The sequence below is a fragment of the Diabrotica undecimpunctata genome, chromosome 2 (genome assembly GCF_040954645.1).
Source record: "Diabrotica undecimpunctata isolate CICGRU chromosome 2, icDiaUnde3, whole genome shotgun sequence".
NCBI classification, from domain to species: domain Eukaryota; kingdom Metazoa; phylum Arthropoda; class Insecta; order Coleoptera; family Chrysomelidae; genus Diabrotica; species Diabrotica undecimpunctata.
The window spans coordinates 99,480,160-99,502,507 of NC_092804.1; the positions used below are offsets into that span (position 1 = coordinate 99,480,160).

Below are 22,348 nucleotides of genomic sequence, written 5' to 3' on the forward strand. Positions count from 1 at the left end.
TTCACACATAATTTTCAACAAAAGAAACTGAAATCAGAAATTAATAATAATATCCACAATCTTCCAATTCTTCTACATGTGATAAAATACCTTTAGAAATGACCAAAGTAGGGCGAACAGCTATACAAATCTTATTTATTAAATGTCATTCAAATAAAGACAAAGTTTAATAATTATTGGCCCTAAGGCTCTGTCAATCCATATATATTAATTATTATATTTTTCTATGCATCAACAGCAATTGCTAACGTTCTGGACATTAAGATCAGAATACTATTTATTATTAAGTAAAAGACAATTTGTGACAAGTTTTAGAATGAAGTAAAGCAATTGCAGGAATAAATAAAAGTGTATATAAATTGAACCGTGAGTTTAATTCCCGTTATAAATGGTGTCAAGAAGAGCGAAATTTATCGCAACTAAAAATAAATAAAACATTCTGAAACTGTTTTCTTGTGGCTTGTTAAAGTTATATATTGTGTTTATTACAGGTGTCCCAAAAATTCACGAAAGATTTGAATTTGCCATTTGTGCAGTAAATTGTTAACAAAACAGTTTGACAGCCAACAGTTTAGGGTTATTAAAAATGGAGCGTTACACAAGAGAACAATAAATTTTCATTGTTGAACAATATTTTAAAAATATTGACAGTTTGGCGGTCACAGTTCGGAAATTTCGTATAATATATGGTCGGAATATTAATTTAACTTCAGTAACTGTGAATAGAGTAATTGAAAAATTTAGGGAGACTGGATCAATTGATGATGCTAAATACACTGATTGTCCAAAATAAGCAATTCAAATTTCAATATCCAAGCAATGCGTGAGAGTCTTGGTGAAAGTCCAGGAACACCAATTCGGCAAGAATTACAAATTTTATCTTTATTTAGAGAGATGGAGAGATTTAGAATCTCTCTACAGCGTATACTCACTAAAGATCTGCATCTTCATGCTTACAAAGTTCAATTATTGCCACAAGAACTGAAACCTAATGAAACTGAAACATTCGCACAGCGATGAGAGTTCGTTTAATGGATTATTGAACATCAACAAGTGGATGCTGATTTTTCGAGCAAAATCATCCTAAGCGATGAAGCACATTTTCACCTTAATGGTTTTGTTAATCGTCAAAATTGCAGAATTTGGGGTTATGAAAACCCACATGCCAAATTGCATCCACAACGTGTCCGTGTAATCATTGGACCATACTTCTTTGAAATGAGGCTGGTCAAGCAGTGACTGTTACTGGTGCTCTATATCGCAACAGGATAAGAGAGTTTTTGCTGTCTAAATAGGATAATATTAATGTGGACGACATGCAGTTTCAACAAGACGGTGTCACATGCCACACAGCCCATGAAAAAGTTCAATTACTGCATGAGACATTTCCTGGAAGTGTAATCTCTCGTTTCGGTGATCAGAATTGGCCACCTAGATCGTGGGATTTAACACCATTAGATTCTTTTTATAGGGTTAATTAAAGTCAAAGGTCTATGCCAAAAAGCCTACAACCATCCGTTCGTTTAAGGAACAAATCCAACAGTGCATTAACGAAATTCGGCCACATTTATGCAAAATGCAAAATTTTGACAAGAGTGTGTATGTGTGCCAGCAAAACTGTGGAGGCCATTTGCCTTATGTGCTATTCCATACATAACCCACCCTATGTACTTCATGATTCAATAAAAAATTAGAATCTAAAGAAAAAAACAGTGTTTTCTATTACATTCAAATCTTTCGTAAATTATGGGATACCCGTTATTACCCCAGTCAAGAAAGAAAAACGCTGAAAAAATCCTATACAGATTTTTAAAGATTCTAAAGGTATATGAGGGGTAGTTGTTAAGATATCCGTAAAGACGTACAGCTGATTTTGCTTTGTTTTTTTAAACAATCTTAAAAAGTGAAAAAAATTAATTTTTTCCTATAAAACGTTTCTTATACGAAAATATATAAAAAATTGACTGAAATAATTACAAAAAACAATTATTTTAAGTAATTTAGAAATGTTAATAACTTTTTTTTGAATAATTACATATTCAAACATAGCTACTTGAAATTATGGCAATTAATTAGTTATTAAAGTGTGCTAAATTTCAACTAGATTGGCACAATAGTTTATGTCAATCAATTTGTTTATCCCGGAGAGTGATTATTTAAATGACTGTACTTGCCCAAACAGTGACTCTACAGCTATTTTGTAAATTGCAATCGATTCTTTGAGACTTCAGTTTTAGGGTGCATTAAAAAACTTCAACATTATATTACATTTTTCAGCCAGCTTTTCATTGAACCTACTTATAAGCGTGTTACATAAAAAAATGTCACAGTTATTATAAATGTTTATAATCTAAAAAGTCAGAACTTTTTCAAATTGTTTTTTAAAAACAAATTTAATAAAATGTTGCGGTTTTTTAACATACCTTTACAGAATACGTCTAGAGTAACTGTTTGGACAAGTAAAGGTGTTTAAATAATGGCTCTCCGGGATAAACAAATTGAATAACATAAAATATTTGGTCGATCTGTTTGAAATTTAGCACACTTCAATAACTTATTATCTGCCATAATTTTAAGTAGTTACATTACATGTTATTATGCAAAAGAAAGTAATTAACATTTATAAATTACTGCAAAAATAAGGATTTTTTTGCAACAATCTTTTTTAAGACCTACAATTTTTATTTAAACCATTTTTCCCTAAACTGCATAAGAAACGTTTTATAGCCAAAAAATGGTTTTTTCACTTTTAAAGATTGTTTAAAATAAGGCAAAATCAGCTGTACGTCTTCTGTGTGGATTTTTCATCAACTGCCCGTTATACCTTTTAGAACCTTCAAATATGTGTATAAAATTACTGGTGTATATGGGATTAAACCACCATTGATTATAATGAATATTACATTTTATAATTGTTGTTTGATATTTCAATTTAAACTCCAGAAATCGTTTTCAAAAATTATTATTTTAAAAAATAGTGGTCAGAATCAGAGTTTTCATTTAAGCTTCGTCTTCGCCAATTTCCTGGTAAGCCAGGTTTCGCTACGGCTATCAACAAGTCTCGAGATCAGACACTGGTGCGCGTTCAGATGTGTCAAACTGGGTTTTTGGACACATGAAAACTGTACGTCGCCTTCTCGTGACTTTGTCGTAGAACAGATCTTTGCGTAAAAGTTGTGGATTTACTATTTTTATTGGAAATAAGCCACAATTTTACTTTAAAATAAGTTTATTTTGACGTTTGAATTACACTTATAGTGAAATGATTCTCAAAATCTTTGAAGTGGAAATCGAAACGTCAATGTAAACTTATTATAAAGTAAAATTGTGGCTTATTGCCAATAAAAATAGTAAATTGTATTATGATGTCACAAGAAAATACCAAAAAATACATATAAAGTGTAGGTAGGTAGAGAGACAATTTTAAGGAAACTTGATTGAATGAAACGTGATTTTTCTCGATAATGTTATTTACAAAGTGTGTTCTTATATTTTTGTCAATCACTACAAATTTTTTAATTAATACTGTTTTTTTCTGGGTCATCCCTCCCATGTACTTGAGATGCTCTTGCACACGGAGATATAGGATTTTACAGTAGTTATAAATTCGACAAGAAGATTTATTGTTCTCTTACTCATAAACTGCTGATGTTTTACTTACTTTTCTAAATTCTTATCACTCGGTAATATAAACCTGTTTTGTTAATGCTGATTTCACCTAATCATCCCGTCCCGGATCACTCAGTAATAAATTTATGAATAAATTAAAAATTGCGTACAAAACAATTCAAACAAAAGACAAACCTACGACTACGCGACAAAATTAGAAATAAGGAATACAAGGGCAAGGTAAAGCTATACTTATCAAAACAACCTCTTGGTCCCCGAGTCATCTAAAGTTGGATTTAACATTAATATCACCAAAACAATAGGTCCATCAAAATAAACCGGCTGCGGTGGTTAGGTCACATAGAGATAATGAATGATATGGAGCCACCAAAACATATTTATAACCAAAGAATAGATGGAGTGAGAAGAAGAGGCAGACCCAGAGCACGATTTAAGGATCAGGTGGAGAAAGACTTGAGATGTTGGGAGTACGAAACTGGAAAGCCAAGGCGAAGAATAGGAGAGAATAGAGATTTATCCTTGAGCAGGCCAAGACCCACCATGGGTTGTGGAGCCAATGATGATGATCACCAAAACAAAAAAGTCTATTAACGTGAATTTTATTCCATTATGCAATAACACCAACGAATTCAACATCTGTGAAGATTTTCGGAATTTCCAGAATATGATCGAAAGTGTCTATGTGAACAATGTGAAAACCACTTACGATGCCGGGACCGACGGCTTTATGTGTCCTCCGAACCACGGTGGACGGTGACGGTTCAGTTAAATTACAAATTGAAAAAGTTCTGATGCTAAACACATGGCGTTGTACTCTGTTATTGGAAATCAACACAATAATTGAACCTAACAAACCAGATAGAGAACAAAAATTGTGACAGCAAGATGATATATCTTTATAAAAGCCTGAAGACTTATTATAGTGCGTTCCTTACATAACGTACAAAAAAGAAATGATAGATTAGCCAGCTTACTCCTAATTTACTCTGGAGTTGTTAAAAGAAGACCATTAATATATAATGTCCAAAAAGGATTTTTTAATTTTGGATTATACTTATCTGTATCATAAAGTCGCATATATTGTATAATGCAAAACCACATCCAGGACATATGGTAGGTATAGGTATCGTTTTAATAAAAAAAAAAAGATTTATAAATATTAGGTTTTCAGTAAAAAATGTTTATTTACCTGTAATCATAGAAGTTTTTAATATATCCTCAGCAATTGGAGCTTTTTCCTTACAAGGAAAATCATCTACAATTTTAGGAAATAATTCTAAACAAGTCTCAGTCTTGAAGTCAGCACAATAGTGCTGTATATTCTTGTCTACCAGTAAATCACAATCATGTGGCTTGGGCTTCTGTGAACATGCTGAAGCATTTGCCCAAACTGTTTTCGTTTGGAAAATTGTTTTTTGATTAAACACTTTAGATTTTAGATTGCAGGTAGATTTTAAGTGTTTATGTATCAAGGAATTTGCTGAAAATATTAGTTAGTTATATATTGTGTAAAAGCTCATTTAAAATTTTTATAATTATTGGATTTTATTGAAACAGAAAACTTATAATATTTTGAAGTCAACAGTTGCCAAGTACAATTTCAGAAGTAATTTGTGAAGATATAATAAAATGGAATATTTTTCGGCAAAAGTCAGATTTAATTCTGCACTACTACTACTATTACTACTTAGGACTTAGTATAGAGACAAATATATATATATATATATATATATATATATATATATATACATATATATATATATATACATATTATATATATATATATATATATATATATATATATATATATATATATATATATATATTGGGTAGTAAATCGTCAAACAGGCCATAGGATATTCAATGGAAAATTCTAAATTGTTGAATTTCTGCTTCCCTCATTATTATTTTAATCCTTATCCTTCCCTAATTATTATCCTTAAATATTATTTAGTATATACTAGCACATCATAATTAGTTTAATTGTTTAATCACTTACCTGTTCGTCTCAACTTAAGATGAACAGCAAGTATATTTGCTACAATATTTTCTTCACACGTAAAATATTCTTGGGCTATTTCTTGCAGCTAAAATATATAAATTATCATTTAAACGATTTATAATTACATTAACATTTTAATTATTTGAAATATATGGTAAATATGATTTTATTTTATTTTTTACTAAATAATAGTTGTCGTAACTATTACTGTTGTCGTCGCATACGGTTTATGAATTAGATCATATGTGAATCGATTTGTTTGACATTAAGTATACATATAGTTAAGAAATTAAAACTTTAAAATCTCGCTGCTGAATGCTGACACAGATCGCCTTTTATTCAAAGGGAGATATATTTCAACGTTACAATCTCTTTCATTTACCAACCGCCCACTTTCAATTCCACGATCCCCTAATCTTAAATAAGGAAAATACTATGAGTGGCACAACATTAGACTGACAGTTCCATGAAGTCCTCAAGTACCCATGATTTTTCTTTATATATTAATATTTTTGTGAAAACATTAATTTAAAAGGAGATAATTCCCAGGAGTTGGCTGTATGCCATATAGATAAAAAACTCGAACATCGAAGTAATACACTTCTGTTATAATTGGTATATTTAATTAAAATTGAATTTAAAAATCTAAAAGGATTAAGTTCAAAACGTTTTCGGACTAATCAGTGCATCTTCAGTGAACCTAAAAGCAAGTAATCCCACGAAATTAATAAAAACGTAAGGTAAAATTTCGACTATTATATGCAAACATGTGGTTAATTACTTACTTTGTAGTAGTTACAAAATAATTTCAAAACTAAACATTGGTTGGGTTTAAATCGATTAAACCACAGTTGAAATTATTAAATTATCTGGTAGTCTTCCGATGGATTCAGATTGCCTACAGGGAACATAAGTCCCTACTCGAAAGAGTTTTCTACATTCGAACTCTAGGAATGTTAAATACCAACTAATCTGACATGCTGAAAGTGATAATTGACTTTTTACAGTGACAATGACATTCGGAACAATATTGATAGTACAGTTTTTAAAAAGTAAACCAGGTCTGTTGAACTCTATATGAATTTTAATTAGATTAGATTATTAAAATTGAAGTTATTATTTTTATTATTTACACCTATTTATTTATATTTTATGAATTGACTTTAAAATTAAATTGATCAGTAAAACTGAAAGCTGCTTTTAGAAAAAGACAGAAATTAAAATGTGAAAAAAGTAAGTGAATTAATAATAAGTTAAACGGTTGAATAATTAAATGTGAAAGAAAAGAAGTTTATCTTATAGACCACTGGGAGGGATTATAATGTCCTATAGTGTAATTGTAACTAATTGTGTATGAATAAAGTAATGTTAATGATGAATAAGTAAAAAAAAATGTATTGGAAATTTGATGGTCACCTGTAGGGTAGCTTGTATATGGCTAAGCGGAATTTGAATTATAATTGTTGTAAAATGAAGGTTATTTGAATTTTATTGAAAAAGTGAGGGTTTTTTAAGATTATTGATGCTAAGAGACAGAAATATTTGCAAGGGTCATCAGATAAAATGTACTAGTGATATTAATATAATGAATTATAGTCAATGCCATAAGTTGATGATGTAAATTGTAAAATTGAATGAAAAATTAATAAAAAAAAAATGGGGGAAACTTAATGAATCCTGAAGTGAAGGTGTCTCAGTACAATGTATGAATATGAAATCAAATTATATGATTGGATACAAGATCCTTCACGGTCTAAGAGATTATGAATCGAAAAGAAATTATTTATTGTTTGGTGAAATGTTGAAAATATGAGATAAACTGTTCTAGAAATAGAGAAGAAGAAGATCATTAATGAGAGACGGGAAAGACTGGATGAGTTAATATTTCGTTAATGTAGGAATTAATAATAATGGTAATATGGGAATGAAAGAAAAAATTGATAATGAAAAAGTATGGAAATATATTCTATTTGGTATTTAAGAGATTAAGATGAAGAAGAGGGTCGGTGTACTAGCAGGAGAAAAATATTGGATGAGTTAGTACGGTCGAGATTAATATGAGCTGGGTAAATTAATAGTAGTTATTGCGGTTGATGGAAATAGAAGGAGTATGATGAAATCATTGATAAGTAGATAAGCAAAAAAAGATATGAGAGCTTATTAAGTAGAATTAAGAAAAGTATAGAGATTAAGAAAACAACTGTCGATGAATGGGAACAAAGTTAAGGTTGAGCGAAGTCTGTCTGTTGACACAGTTAGGGAAGTGTTCTTAATGTCTTTAATGATCTCTAAATATTCGTATAGATCAAAACGTAATATGTTTGTTGTATATTGTGAATTAATTGGACACCTTCAGTAATCTTAAGTTGATGTTTGTTGACTTTTAAATGGTATGAAAAGGCAGATGTGGACTCTCCCTTGGAGTGTTCGAAGGATCTGGTGGATAAAGATCTGTAAGTTCTACCAATATAAGTAGCATCGCAATCTGAACAAGAGAGTTTCTATACACCATTGCGGTTCATGTAATGTATGGGGTCCTTGGTATTGGTTAAAGTTTTATTAAGGGTGTTGTTAACTTTAAATGCAATTTTGATGTTGTCAGAAGATGTACTGATGATTTGTGTGATTTTTTCGGATAATTTGGGATAATGGAACGGTAAAGAAGCATAAATGGAAGTAATATTGGAAATTGAGGGAAAGGCTGATTGTTGAAGGAGTCTGAGCTCTCTTTTTTGTTGAAGTTTATCTATAATAGATGGGTAATAACCATTGTTATCTGAAATTTGTTTAATAACGTTCAATTCTTTATTGAAATCAGTTGGTGAAAGAGGTATGGAATGTAATCTATGAATAAAACTGCGAAAAGCAGATAGCTTCTGTGACAGTGTATGATTTGAGGATAAGTGGATGACGTGATCTGTTTGTCTAGGTTTACGGTAGATACCAAAGCTGAAGTGGTCATTTAGTCTGGTGATGGATAAGTCAAGGAAGTTAACGGAATTAGAAGTTTCTAGTTCCCTGGTAAAAGTAATGTTAAGATGAATTTAATTGATTTTATGAACTAAGTTATGAGCTGATTCAGAGTTACCTGAAATGAAGACTAAGCAGTCGTCAACATATCGGAACCAATGTAGAATCTCAGGATTTTTTGTGATATGATTAAATTCTAAATGATCTATAAAGACATCAGCTAAGAACGGGGATAAGTAACTACCCATTGCTAAACCGTCAGGTTGTTGATAAAATTTATTATTGAAACCAAAGTAATCTTTTTTTATTAATAAACAATAGTCGCTTTAACCACCTGGGTCATTAGTGACATTAGTTATTACATTATATTAAATTATATAAAGATGTATCTTTAAGAAAGCCGATTTGGGGGCATTTGTCTAAATGCAAAAAATTTCCCTGCAAGTCTCGAGTTCCTTTAAAAAATTACTCTCGAAGTACATTGGCTGATGTCTCCAATTTGTGATAATGGAGTAGTGTCGTATTGATTTCAGAATTCATGATTAAATAGGGAGGAGGAGTTTTTGCAGATCTTTTAAATTTCTTCATACTCTTTCATAGAATGGTGAATCAAACTCACTTTTTTTTTATAAGTTTCTAGGTAAAACGGTCCGTAAATGTATTTCAAAACACTGGGTGAAATTTGTTACAGGCGACTGACGATGCATACGATAGCCACGAGAAAGAGAGTTGGGCTCGTAACTGACCCCTGAGGTGTTCCGTTTTCCTGAATTTTTTTTGTTGAAGTGGCGTTAGTTATTGTTGAACCCCATATAGAATTGTGTGAATTAAAATCGCTTTAAATAATACGAGGGCTGTAAGTAAACAAACATTATTTTGAATTCACCAGGAACCTAAATTAAGTTCAAACCTTGTTTTATCATTTCTCGATGGGTCTTTTGGGTCTATTTCATTTTAAAACATTGTTTTTTAATCGTTAATGAAACGCTTGTGACAGGACGAGCGCTCTGACGGCGATGTGTATAAGAGAGAGAAACAAGATCTAGGGCAAGAATTTTTGTTGGTTTAAATTCTCATTATAAAAATGAGCGCCCGCCCTGCCACACCTGCTTCATTATCAATTAAAAAACAATGGTTTAATAGTTATTTACGCACCAAGGGTGTTATTAAGATGATTACGCCCAGAGAGCAACATAATCCAGCTAGAGGGCCTCTGGTCCGAGGGATGGATGATCGATGAGCGTCATCATCCGGTAACACCAATGGTACATACAAGATTTTATTTTTCACTTCATATAACATAAAATCTAAAACTGAGACGTTTTTACTTTTTATTCTATTGCACCTACAAAATATATATGCATATTTTGTATGTACCACTGATGTCAACGCATGAGGCCCTCTGGCTGGATTATGTTGCTCTCCGGGTGTAATTATCTTAATAACACATTTGGTGCATAAATAACCATTAAACCATTTTTAAATTGACAATGAAGTGCGTATGGAAGAGCGGGCGCTCATTTGTACAATGAGAATTTAAACCAGCAAAAATTTGTGCCCTAGATCTTGTTTCTCTGTCTAATACACGCTCCAGCTCGAGCGCCCGTCCTGTCATAAGCGCTTTATGTTTTAAGTTATTAAGTTTTAAAATGAAATAGGTCCAAAATACTTATCCGAAATGATACAACTAGGTTGGGACTTGAATTTAGGTTCTTAGTGAATTGAAAAATAATGTGTTTTTGAGCCTCGAAAATCGTAATTTTGCTTTTTCTCAGTTTATTTCTATTATATTTTATCATTTATAACTCGAAAACGATCAAGTTTACAGAAAAACTACAAACGACCTATTTTGTTCAGAATGATCCAAAAAATTCAAAAAACATTTGTCCGGGCCGAATAAATTGATTGTTACAATTTGTTTAAAAAAATTTAAACTTTTCGCCTGGGCGACCTCTTGAATCTTATTTTGAAGTATCTCATAAAAGTGAGTCTGCAAAAAAAAACTCATGTGAATATTTTTTCGAACGAACCCGAGCTTTTCGCCTTGTCTATAACTATAATTAGGTAAAAATTATTAAACTCGTTAATATTAAAAATCGATTATCGCTAATTGATATAACTGATAGTGTGCTTGCAGTTCGAAATCGCGAACGAACTCCAACTCCAAAGTAATCTTGAGACAGACAAATTTTTAGAATATTTAAAATTTATGAAATGTTGATGGGAGAAATAGATTTATTTTAAGGAGTGTGTTAACCAGATTAATATATTCCTGTTTGGATACTAAAGTAAATAAATTGCTTACATCAAAGGATAACATTAGTAATATTACGAACAAGATTGATAAGTTGAAGTTTTTCAACTAATTGGTGAGAGTTAGAAACTGTGAATTGGGGGGTGAAGTTGATTAAGTTTTTAAGGTGTTAAGAATGAATTTAGATAAGATAGAAACTGGAGTGTTGATTGACAACTGGACCAATAGGAATGTCGACTTTGTGTATCTTTGGTAAACCATATAGTCTGAGTTTGAGAGGGTTACTGGAGATTTTATGGTAGGATGCTTCTAACTGTTTCTAATTTTGGAAACTATTAATTTAAATAGACAAACATGTTCTCTTGAAAATTAAATGCAACTTATATGTCTTGGTTGTGACTATTTTATTATTTTTTGAAAATAGAAAATGACTACAATCCCATGGAAGCCACTTAATTTGATTCTGAAACTACTGAATAACATTTTTTGATAATAAACCACACTGATCCTAATTAAATTATGTCCTTGAAATTTCAACTTCCAATACGCAAATCGTTTTCCAAAAAAACTCATTAAGTCTACCGCTACCTCTATATTCCTAAAATCTACGATCCACTCCATTATGCCTTTGGTCCACCTAGCCTCATTCATTCTCACCATGTATCTAGCCTAGATCCATTGCACGTGTGGTGTTCTTTCTACAACATCCGCAATCCCTGTTCTGACTTTATAATTACAATGGGAACACTTCTGTAGAAGTATTGGTTAAATTCTGTCAAGATCAGGTAATTTATATGGATCACATGAATTTATTACCAATTTGACCTGTTCCTGATCTACCACTTTTTTTGCCACACGCCAGTTTTCCCTAGAACCAGAAGTTATTGTCTCCAGTCCAGTGTGCTGTAATGTAATTTGGAAAGTGCACCCTGAAAAGCTCTTTCAGGTCCTCTTTACCATTCTGGTTGTATTCTTCTGACTATTCTGACTTTTGGAGTAAAGGTATCCTTATCTAAGGGTTCTTAGAGAGAGTCTTTAACATTTCTGCAGTTTGTTATATTCTCGTAATGCCTTTTTCTCTGTTTGCCGTTCTCAAACAATTTTGTTTGGCTTTCTCAGTTCCTTATTGTATTCAATTAGAGCTTTGCGATAATCGCCCCTTTAACCTGATCTTTTGGCGAAATTAAATTTTCGTTTGACTTTTACTCTTTTAATTGTAAGATTATTATTCCACCAGGGCTCTTTTCTGTTGGAATTTCTCACTATCTCAGGACAATTGTCTTCGAACGCCGATATACAACATTGTTCGCAACAATATCTAGGTTCAGTGTATGCGTTATGGTCCGTTTACCCTTGCGTAAACGAGATTCCAGGTCAGTTTGATATGCTTCCGTATTTTTAACGAGGGTTATGATAAATTTTCTTGACAGGCTCAATACGTGTTATTTCAAAACAGATGTGTCGATGTTCTGAACAAGATCCCTCATCTGACACATGCCATTATTTAATAGTTCTAGTCACTTGAGTCGTTGCTACTGTTATATTAATTACCAACTTTCAGGTACTTTTTAACTCTCACCACATACACAGTCCATTTCTTGCTGTACCCGTTAGTACAGTTCAACCACAGGATCGCAGCGGTAAACGTTGTTTTATTCTGTAGTAGATTCTGACATCCGATAGGAGCCTAATCCTCTGCTTCCAGTTTGTTGATGCACAGGTGTGCTTGTGCCCGGTCAAGTTTAGTATCAGGCTGGTATCTGATAACATGAATAAATTGGAAAATTTTGACATTGTTATAGGACCTGGTCTCCTCGTTAGTGCTCCTAAGTTGTTTAGCGACTCTTTGTTGCAAGGATCATGCAAAGTTCTCTAGAGGCCTCTTTATACCATATAATTTACCATTTCTGCCTCTGTGGTTTTGTGGGTTTTAGTTCATATCCCCGCAGCTATTTTTTCATGTTTCTTCTGAGCTCCAGTTAGGTGTTTGATCTTAATTAACTCACCTAATTGACACCTTCTGGCACAATATTTGGGGTGCAGACAGAATCCGCGATCAGGATGGGTCAAATCATCTCCCCAAATGCTTTTATTTTTAGACTCCGAAGGATCACTCATTTCTAAACCATTTTTTGGGTCATTTCTTTTTTCTTTTGTATCATTGTTAATTTTTATTCCAATGAGTTGGAACGTAATATTGTCAGGTTCGGTGTACACCTTTCGGTACTGTGCCTATAATTAGCCAAAGTTCGCCAGCTCCCTTGCATACGCTTAAAGCCATACTACCTTGCTCCATGCATCCCCTGGACACGATGATGGTCCATCTAAGGATTAGGGTGCACAGTAGTCGCAGAACATATCTTATTGTATGATGAGCCAGTTGTGGTGCGGCTGCCTGTAATTTGCCAACTGAGCATGGTATTTGTTTGTTTGTGTATGAGTTATGTTTAATCAACGAATCTACACTAATGACATAACTGCAGCTCCTATTCCACATTTTCAGTTGATCCACGGGGATTTGTTTGGTTATACTTTATTCACACACAACTCTATATCCTCCTGTACTCGCCGCTTAAGTGAAAACAGAGAAACAGCATCCTGTATTCTGATCCTGATTAGAACAATTAAACCTATAACGAAGATTAAAATTAATAGAAAAAATAATCTTAAATCGGGTAACACCGCATCGCATTCGATGAACGCCGAATTTTCGACTCTCTGGAATCTTCATCAGGGACTTCGGGGTCTCAGTTTCCTGAACCACCAGTTCAGTTCGCTAGTACACTGTTAACTACACTGCTATAGTTCTGTACTATTGCGCAGCCAACAGAGAATGGTGTAATATTGAACCTGGCAGCTCAGGAGACAGATCCCAGAGTACTGATACTTCCGCGGAGACAGGATGCCTCTGAAGCCCTCCAAAGAAGAAGTCGAAAGCCCAGCGTATCTAACTTCGACGCGGTTCAATCCGGAAATGAGTAAGATTTCTAATAATTTATCTTAGATTAGATTATTCTAATCTAGTAATTTTTTAAATAATATTAATCTTACTACATGTTGCGAAAAATAGATGAAGAATATACTAAGAGGGGTTTATCAATTAATCTATCAAAAACAGAGTATCTAGTAGTGGGAGGCGACGAAGGCACTTAGAACTAAAAGGCACACTTCGTCAAGTTCCCGAACTTGACGAAATGAAATCAGTGACCGGCCCCAAAACGGTCGATATAAATACTGGCTGAGAAAATTCCAAGAATATATCAAAATTACAGAAGCTACAAGTGTAATAGGTTCAGCATAAAACAGACAAGTTTACTGTATAAAAAACGTCAATCTTCGGTAGAAGACGGTACGTACAGAGCTAAAGTTAAATGTTTAATTTTATGTTGACTCAGAATGTCTACGTGTATTTGATGACGTAGTAAGTCTGCTAAACTCTTATAAGGCTTTTCTCTTATTTTTAGGCCGACAAAATGACCTTTTGAAGTACTGGATACAAAATATTGTTGAATTGATTTTCAAAAAGATCGAGCAAAATTCTTCTGTACAATGTCATTCTTGCAATAATTTTGTATGCAAAGTCCACAACAACAAGACCTGTGTCTTGTCACAATTATCTTTATGAGATTATGGATAAAAATTTATTCTTCTTTTAGAATAATAATGTCAAAATTACTTTAAGTATGCTATATTTTATGATTAAAACCCATATTTAAATAATAATTCGGTTTTTGTTTTCCATTTGGTTCAAACTATATTGTTCTCAAGGCGCGCCCTTACGAGAATAAATTAATTTGAAGGAAAAACACGTCATGTCGGTAGGGAATTAACTATGGCTTTGATCCCATACTTTATCAGAATAAAATAACCATATTATAGGCAAGCAGAAGTAGAGCAAATTACCAAAGACAGTGGTAGACAGATAAGCAAAAGAATCAGTAAATTATTCTTTTAATTCAGAAAGTTAGAAATTAATCAATATGTTCCGTGGTTGTGTGGATGCGTGTGATAAACTTATTTACCACGGAAACAAAAATAAAAAATAGTAGAATCGAATAAAACGTAGAAAAAAGTGTTAATAATATTTATTTTGTAAAACGTAATTAATTCTCGAAGGGACGGTATTTTTTGTATATGTATCGCGGACCGATGCAAATTGTGTACCAATGATTACTGAAAACTAAAACTCAACACAGAACACGCGTTCTTTGTTTTTAAAAGCCAGGCCATAAACTTTTATTATCGGGCTGGTCGTTATATTAATTTCTTTTCCCATAAATGCAACGCACTCAAAATGTATAATTAAAGTGTCGAGCATATCTAACATCTGTAGTAAATAAACATATTGAAAAAACACATTTCTATTTCTTATGTATATAAACCATTTGCGAAAATGTAAATATTAATATGAGATTGTTTTATTTAATTTTTGAATACAAAAATTTAATTCGTTATTAGCTTGTCGCTATAAATATATTAGTAAATAAACGAATATTTGATATTAATGGAATTAAGAAGATACGTATTTTAGTTAAAACTTACCAGGTTATAATAATCAATGTTGTTATGCAAAGGATTTCTCGGAGTAAACAGAATAAGAATAGATCCGTTTTGCATACTACTCGATAAGGCGACACTTTTAGATCCACTAGGCAAGACCCATGACGTGATTTGATGGACGTTTTTAAATAACCATTTCAAAATCTCTTCAGATGTCCATGGCAGTTCGTGAGAAGGAAACATCTAAAGATAGAGATGGTATTTATTATAACGATGTCAAAAATATGTATATTATCTATTAAGTTGATACAATTTTTAGGTTTATCGTATGGTGGATTTTAAGATATACTTCTCATTTTTATATGTATACGGTATCTCAAATTGGTATGTTTTGCAGGGTATACTATAGAAAATTGAAAAAAAAAGTAATGACTACTGTTTGGAAAAGTATCAAGACTGATTTAAATATTTTATTTTTAATATTCAGAATATGACCTTATTTAGTTTTAAATCTTTTATTCATAGTATATTAGCTAAGTATAATATGGCTTTAGTTCATCCTTTAAATTCTCAAATTGGCTGATTAATTATTGTCAAGTTCTGAGAATTCACTTGTCTGAAAACAACATGTTTTTGGGAAACATTAATCAACCCAAACACTTCAGAGTTCTTAAGGAAACGTACCCATTCTTTGTGTAGAAAATTTAAAATGCCACTTTAAGCTTAATTTACGGCTATTCACGGAGGTCCTAAGAACAGAAGAACCACCCCAATGGATTCGCGTACATACATATTTTGTTTCGTATGATCGGCCACTCTACAAGAACCTCTCATCGTGAAGAGACGCAAGCAAGCCAGCATCGGGTGTGCATCCCATTTTTACCCTCAGACCTTAGAGACTCCGAGCGAGGCCCAACCACAGACAAAAGGTAAGTGAATCTCATATAGAATTGACAATAAGATATTAAATCTGCCAATTGTTATTTGAATTGCATTTTATTTTACATATCTATTTACGAACATTTGCTATTTTTCGCTAATTTACTTACAAACAAATTATTTCATTTTTTTCGTTATTATTATTTATCGATTATCATTTAACCAGCGACCTCATTAAGTTTTATACAAAACAACTACCTAATTGAATCATCAATTACTTTCCATATTAGCGAGATACAGGGCAATTATTGAAAAATGTCGAAAATGACAGCGTTATAGATCTCCCTTATTAAGAAAAATTTTAAAAACCCTTATTAGAACTTTTGATGTTATGGAAAGATTCAGTGGCGTACAACTTTTTCTAGTCTCACTAAAGAAATATAATAACTTATGTTTGTTTGATATGGAAAACCCTATATCTTTTGACACTTTTTGTTTACATTTTTAATTCTCTTCCAGCTGAGACGACATATTATATATTTTCAGTCGTTGAAGATACTCTGCAAATAGAATGTTTATAGTTGACGTCATGTTAAAGACATTAATAAAAAATTCGGTAAAGCATTTAACATTTTATTATGAGGGTAATAAAAAAAATGGACAGTTTTATTTAGCAAAAATTAAATCAGTATCTACCTAACTTAATAGTAAAGTTTCAGTGCTTATTGTTGCTTCAAAGTAAATTATTATTTTTAAATTATTGCTGCCATATTTTATAAATAAAATTATTATGAAATAGTACACACTGTATTTTATTTCCTTTTTCGTATTCATTTATATATTTTTACCAAATACAATATTATTGTCTTCTATTTTGTTTTATCTAAAATTACATATTGTTAATATGTAATGTTAATTGTAGTCTGTACTTTTGTATGGATGTGAAACTTGGATTTTAAACGCCGATATCATGAATAAAATCGAGGCGTTTGAGATGTGGTTGTATCGAAGGATACTAAAAATTCCATGGACTAGCAGAACCAGAAACGAAGAAGTTCTTCGAAGAATGGGACATCAACGAACTCTATTAAATATTATTAAGAGGCGTAAACTAGAATATCTTGGACATATAATCAGAGGACCAAGATATGAGTTCCTTCGGCTAATTCTCAACGGTAAAATCGAAGGAAAGAAATGGATAGGACGGAAGAAACTCTCTTGATTGAGGAATTTGCGGCAGTGGACAGGTTTGACAGCGGACCAATTGCTACACGTAGCGCAAGACCGAGATCAGTATAACAATATTACAAGCATGGTAGTCGCCGACGTTCCGTAGGGATATGGCACTCTAAGAAGAAGACATATTGTTAAATCTTGTACGAATGTTTATTCCATCGAGTACGCTTTGATAATGTTATCATGGAAAATAAAACAATACCTATGCCATCTCTGTTACCGATCACAATTACTGTTGCAACGTAAAGTATTGTCAACCAAAACATGAATTTTGAAAATTATGAAAAATACTATAAGCATTTGGTATATATTACCAAATGTACCAAATAGTACCAAAAGAATGTTATTGCTGCATCTGAATTATATTTTCAACAATATCCAGAAAGAAGGCCACCAGACAAGAGAATTTTCAAAAAGCTTCGTCAGTATGAAAAAATAACGAAGCGAGAGTTGTAAATACGTTGGGTTATAGGTATACAAGCACACCATACAACTTCTTTAAGTCAAATTAAGAAGGAAATATGTATTCCAAAGACAAGTGCTTGGAGAAACATAAATTTAGGCCTTATCGTACATCTTCCCGACAAAAATTATACTCAAACGATTATTTGAGAAGGACACAATATTTGCAGAATGGTATATCGAAATGAAAATCCAAATTTTTTTTCCAAGGTAATATTTAGCGATGAAACTCGCATCTCCAGTGCAGGAATATTCAACTAAAACCATGAACTATGTTGGAATGACTCTCTTCACTTAGTTCAGGAGATCAGGAGGCAAGGTAGTTTCGGTTTTGGCGTTAGTTGTTTTGTCAAGCATAATAAATTAGTTTATCATGGATTTGATGATAAATTACCTGCTGCCGGATATGCTGATATCTTAGAAACGAATTTAAGGAATAACACATTTTGGTTCCAACAAGACGGAACATCTGCTCATAATGCTGAATTCGTTGAAAATTTTTAAATGAAAACATTCATAATCGGTGGATTAAATTTAAAATGTTTTAAACCTAGTAGATAAGTACGCAGTTTACAAAATAAATGTACAAAGAAAGTTTTTGTGTGGTTTGCGGATAATAAAATTTTTTGCATTCTTCAAAATCTTTCATTCTCTCCATTGTTTGGTTTAGGGGTAAAAGAAGGTATAAAATATCATTGAATAGCTTGAAAAATGGTTATCCGGGAAACTTATTTTAAATCTGCATAATTAATGGTTCAAAAACAAAATTTTTGTATTTTTTAAATCGTTTTTGAAGGTTCTATAAAGTTGGTCAACTTTTAAATTTATTTTTCTCAAAATCAGATTTGCATCAATGACGGGGATTTTCCCCTGGACTCTTCATATATACAGTATACTCCCTCTATAACGAACACGGTTATTATGATGTTTCGCTTATAACGAGATACATTAGATGTCCCGTGAAATTTCTATTGAACTATAACCGTCTATAGCGAGGCAAATTTGGTTATAATGAGAGAAAATAAGATCCAAAAACGTGTTTTTTACGTTTTTAGTCCGGTCGTGGCTATAAATAAATACCTTTTCAAACAGCCCCTCAATAAACTTAACTGCAGCCCGCAATAAACTTTTTTACAATGAATAAATACAACTGTTTCACATCTTTAGAAAATATATGATAGAATGATACTGGACCATTTAAAGCAGTTAAAAATAACAGAGTTCTTAAAATTGCAGAAGCAATAGTTTATGTTATCCTTGAAAATACGATTTATACATTATGTAATTGGAAAAAAATATAAGTACAGCTTTTTTGTTTTAACGTATATCATTGATAATAAAAGTAAACAACTCTTTTATGTTTTAATATATTTCATTGACAATAAAAGTAAATGACTTTTTTTCAAAAACGCCATTCAAACAATATTTATTAGCATCTTATGTTCCTTCGAATGGCTTAACTATAGGAAGTTAATGGTTTAGAAAACTACAGATTCATATGTATGCACAGTATTATGATTGTCTCATATAACGAGGTAATTAGTCTGTCATTTCAGTTCTCGTTATAGAGGGAGTCTACTGTATATATATATATATATATATATATATATATATATATATATATATATATATATATATTTATACATAATTTTATATATAGTGAATAGCGAATTCACTCTACACTGGATAATTTGTTAGCCCCCTAATTCCCAACTAACCACCTCACATTGCTAACTCTACCACCACTTTATGGCCACAGTGCATATCTCAACCTCCAACTCACAAGTCATCATCTACCAGAATAATACCCCATGGATACTATGCTACGTCTAAGTTCACAAAAGCTACACCTTCTAACACTCTATCGTAATCAAGTCATGTTAATGCCTTCTATCCCTGTGTAATTTTTGATTACATTAAAGCGATGCGCATTATTGATTCTCCCAAAAATATCAATTAATAGTCATATGTCGCTCAAGTCTGTATATACCTATTTTCCACGTAATAAGTTTAAAGATTTTAACTACCACTCAAGGGATAAAATTAATTCCCAAGATATACCCATTCGCAGACTTATTACCCCATCTAAAAGAATTTTAATAACCAAGGTCAGCGCCTCTGTCGCTCATTCTCTGATTTAGATATCTAATCTTGGATTAAGGGGGAAGTAGGGTGTATTTTTAACATTTTAAACATATTTTTAAGATTGCTTTGTGAAAAAGTGTTTAATATAAATTTATTTATAACATTAGTACATTATAGTACAACATTTCAAGAGTATTTTCTTAAATTTTGGAACAAAAATATTAAAAATTAAGAAAATGACGGCTAATTTTCCAAAATGAAAAAAAAGTTACTTTGCGATGTTCATCGTAACTTAGAACCGGATCATCTGTTGACAAAAAACCAAAAAGATTTCGTTAGTTTATGAGTTTTTCTAGGTCGCACTGTCGAGATATTGATCATTTTATTGTTTTTTTCAAATTTTAGAAGTTAAAATAACAAATTTTTTGAAATTTCGAAAAATTTTTGTTAAAATTGGATTAAGTTGATGTTATAAAATTAAATATAGTAACAACTATAACAATACAACAATAGATAAATTACTAGGTCGAGGTTGCGACCTAGTAATTTATCTATAAAAGAAGTGTGTAAAATTCGAGAAGAATCGATCAAGTAGTTTTTGAGATACAGAGTGAACACCAGAGTGAAAAAAATTATTCCCAGAAAAATGCGATAAAAAAAAGCTTATATTTTTTTCTATACTCACACAATATCGTCTATTCTAGACCCATATAGCGACGTGCTTATTGATAAAATATCTAGAGCATTTTTGTGCTCCTGCTTTCGATGAACTGTGCCTTTTATGGTTGCATCTGCAACCATTTTATCTGCTCTATTAATCCTATTGTTATCTGTCGCAAGTGAATAATTATGAGAACTTGACACTGTACCTATTCCAATTTCTATGTGAGTGCTCATTCATTAAGCTAACTCACCTAACTCACCACCTCATTATCTCACCTAACTCACTCATTTCACTCATTTCCAAATGCTTATGACTCCATCAATTTTGCTCCGATCATTCTGAAATTTTAACTGGATATTCTTGCAAGAGTTCTACTATCGAATAAAACAATTTAAAAAACGCAACAAAATACCCTAACCCCCCCCCCCCCTAAATACCGTCACGTCCATTTCTCATACCAAATACGGCACAGACGAAGCATACGCCCATCTAATGAGCTTCCGAAGGGTAACTTCAAAACAAGATGACTTTTCACTAAAAACCTCCGTAATCATCATTCACAGATAAACTGGAATTCTTCCTTTCTAAACAGCCGAATTAAAACCTAGGAATAAAATACTTGGAAAGAACCCAAATGGAATCTCTCCTGCTTAATCGAACACAATTATACAAACAGAAAACCAAAAATTCTAATATATAACAAGGAAGAAACGTGAATTAGTTGGATAGTTTCAAAAAAAGTTTTAATTATTTTACTTTTAACATCTTGTATACCAAAATTTACTAATTTTAATGCAACAGTGACGCGTATTGTCATATGCATGTTTATAGAATTTCATTGTATATTTAATTTTGACAGAAAAAATATAGGTTACCTTAAAAAAATGGATAACTTCATCACCACGTCAACACAGTTGCTTTTATACAAAATAAATAAAACTAAATTTAAAAATTGACCTTTCTCGGCATTGCTTTCTATGTCGTATTTCAGAAATATTGAGGTTGGATCCTTTTCAAATGAACAGTGTATTTTTAATTAACATTTCATATAATTGAATGTGTAAAATATCAAAGTATCATTATCAGGAACAAAAAAATGGAGTTTTTAAGTTAATGGACAGTTTAAAGGGATAAAGGTATACTTAAGAGAAGTTTATCTTAAAAAAGTTTTACGTAAAATATGCTCTATTGGTTTATACCTACTAAAGTTTCGTTCCACATGTATAGAGACAATGATGGTGTTGTAACATTAGAAGGAGTTATATAAAAGGTAACTCTATATTGTGGATCTTTCTCTAAATATCTAAGCGCTGTTGTATAATACACAGCGAAATCAAGGCTTCCTGGTGACACATTCATTTCTGCCCTAACATAAGCCTAAAACAAATAATACATTATTAGATATATAAATGAATAGTATTTTAAGTACACTTCCAATGAAATAATTAAAGGAGGCAATAGTCAACACTAAAATAAAAACAATTGTGAACTATTAGAAAAATGTTGTCATCTGCCAAACCTATAAAAGATATATAACTACATACGCTTCTGCTTTTGGTTTTTAATACATTGTTGTAGTATCAGTTTTTTCGGACTTCTTTCGCGCAACATCAATTCACTGCTTAAACGGAATTATTGGGTGACTAACATTATAAAGATTAAAACG

General features: G+C 31.8%; 1 protein-coding gene across 3 annotated transcripts in view; it reads right to left on the reverse strand.

Moving 5' to 3' along the window:
* LOC140434751 (thioredoxin domain-containing protein 11) overlaps positions 1 to 22,348 on the reverse strand; it is a 50,339-nt gene that overhangs the window by 20,508 nt on the left and 7,483 nt on the right. For 2 of the 3 annotated variants that reach the window (XM_072523249.1, XM_072523247.1), the window contains exons 4-7: positions 21,886 to 22,059; positions 15,399 to 15,599; positions 5,630 to 5,717; positions 4,820 to 5,110 (exon numbers count right to left, since the gene is read on the reverse strand). In XM_072523249.1, the coding sequence (XP_072379350.1) occupies positions 4,820 to 5,110; positions 5,630 to 5,717; positions 15,399 to 15,599; positions 21,886 to 22,059 (754 nt within the window). The remainder of the gene's footprint in view (positions 1 to 4,819; positions 5,111 to 5,629; positions 5,718 to 15,398; positions 15,600 to 21,885; positions 22,060 to 22,348) is intronic. The other variant, XM_072523248.1, reaches the window with a different exon arrangement.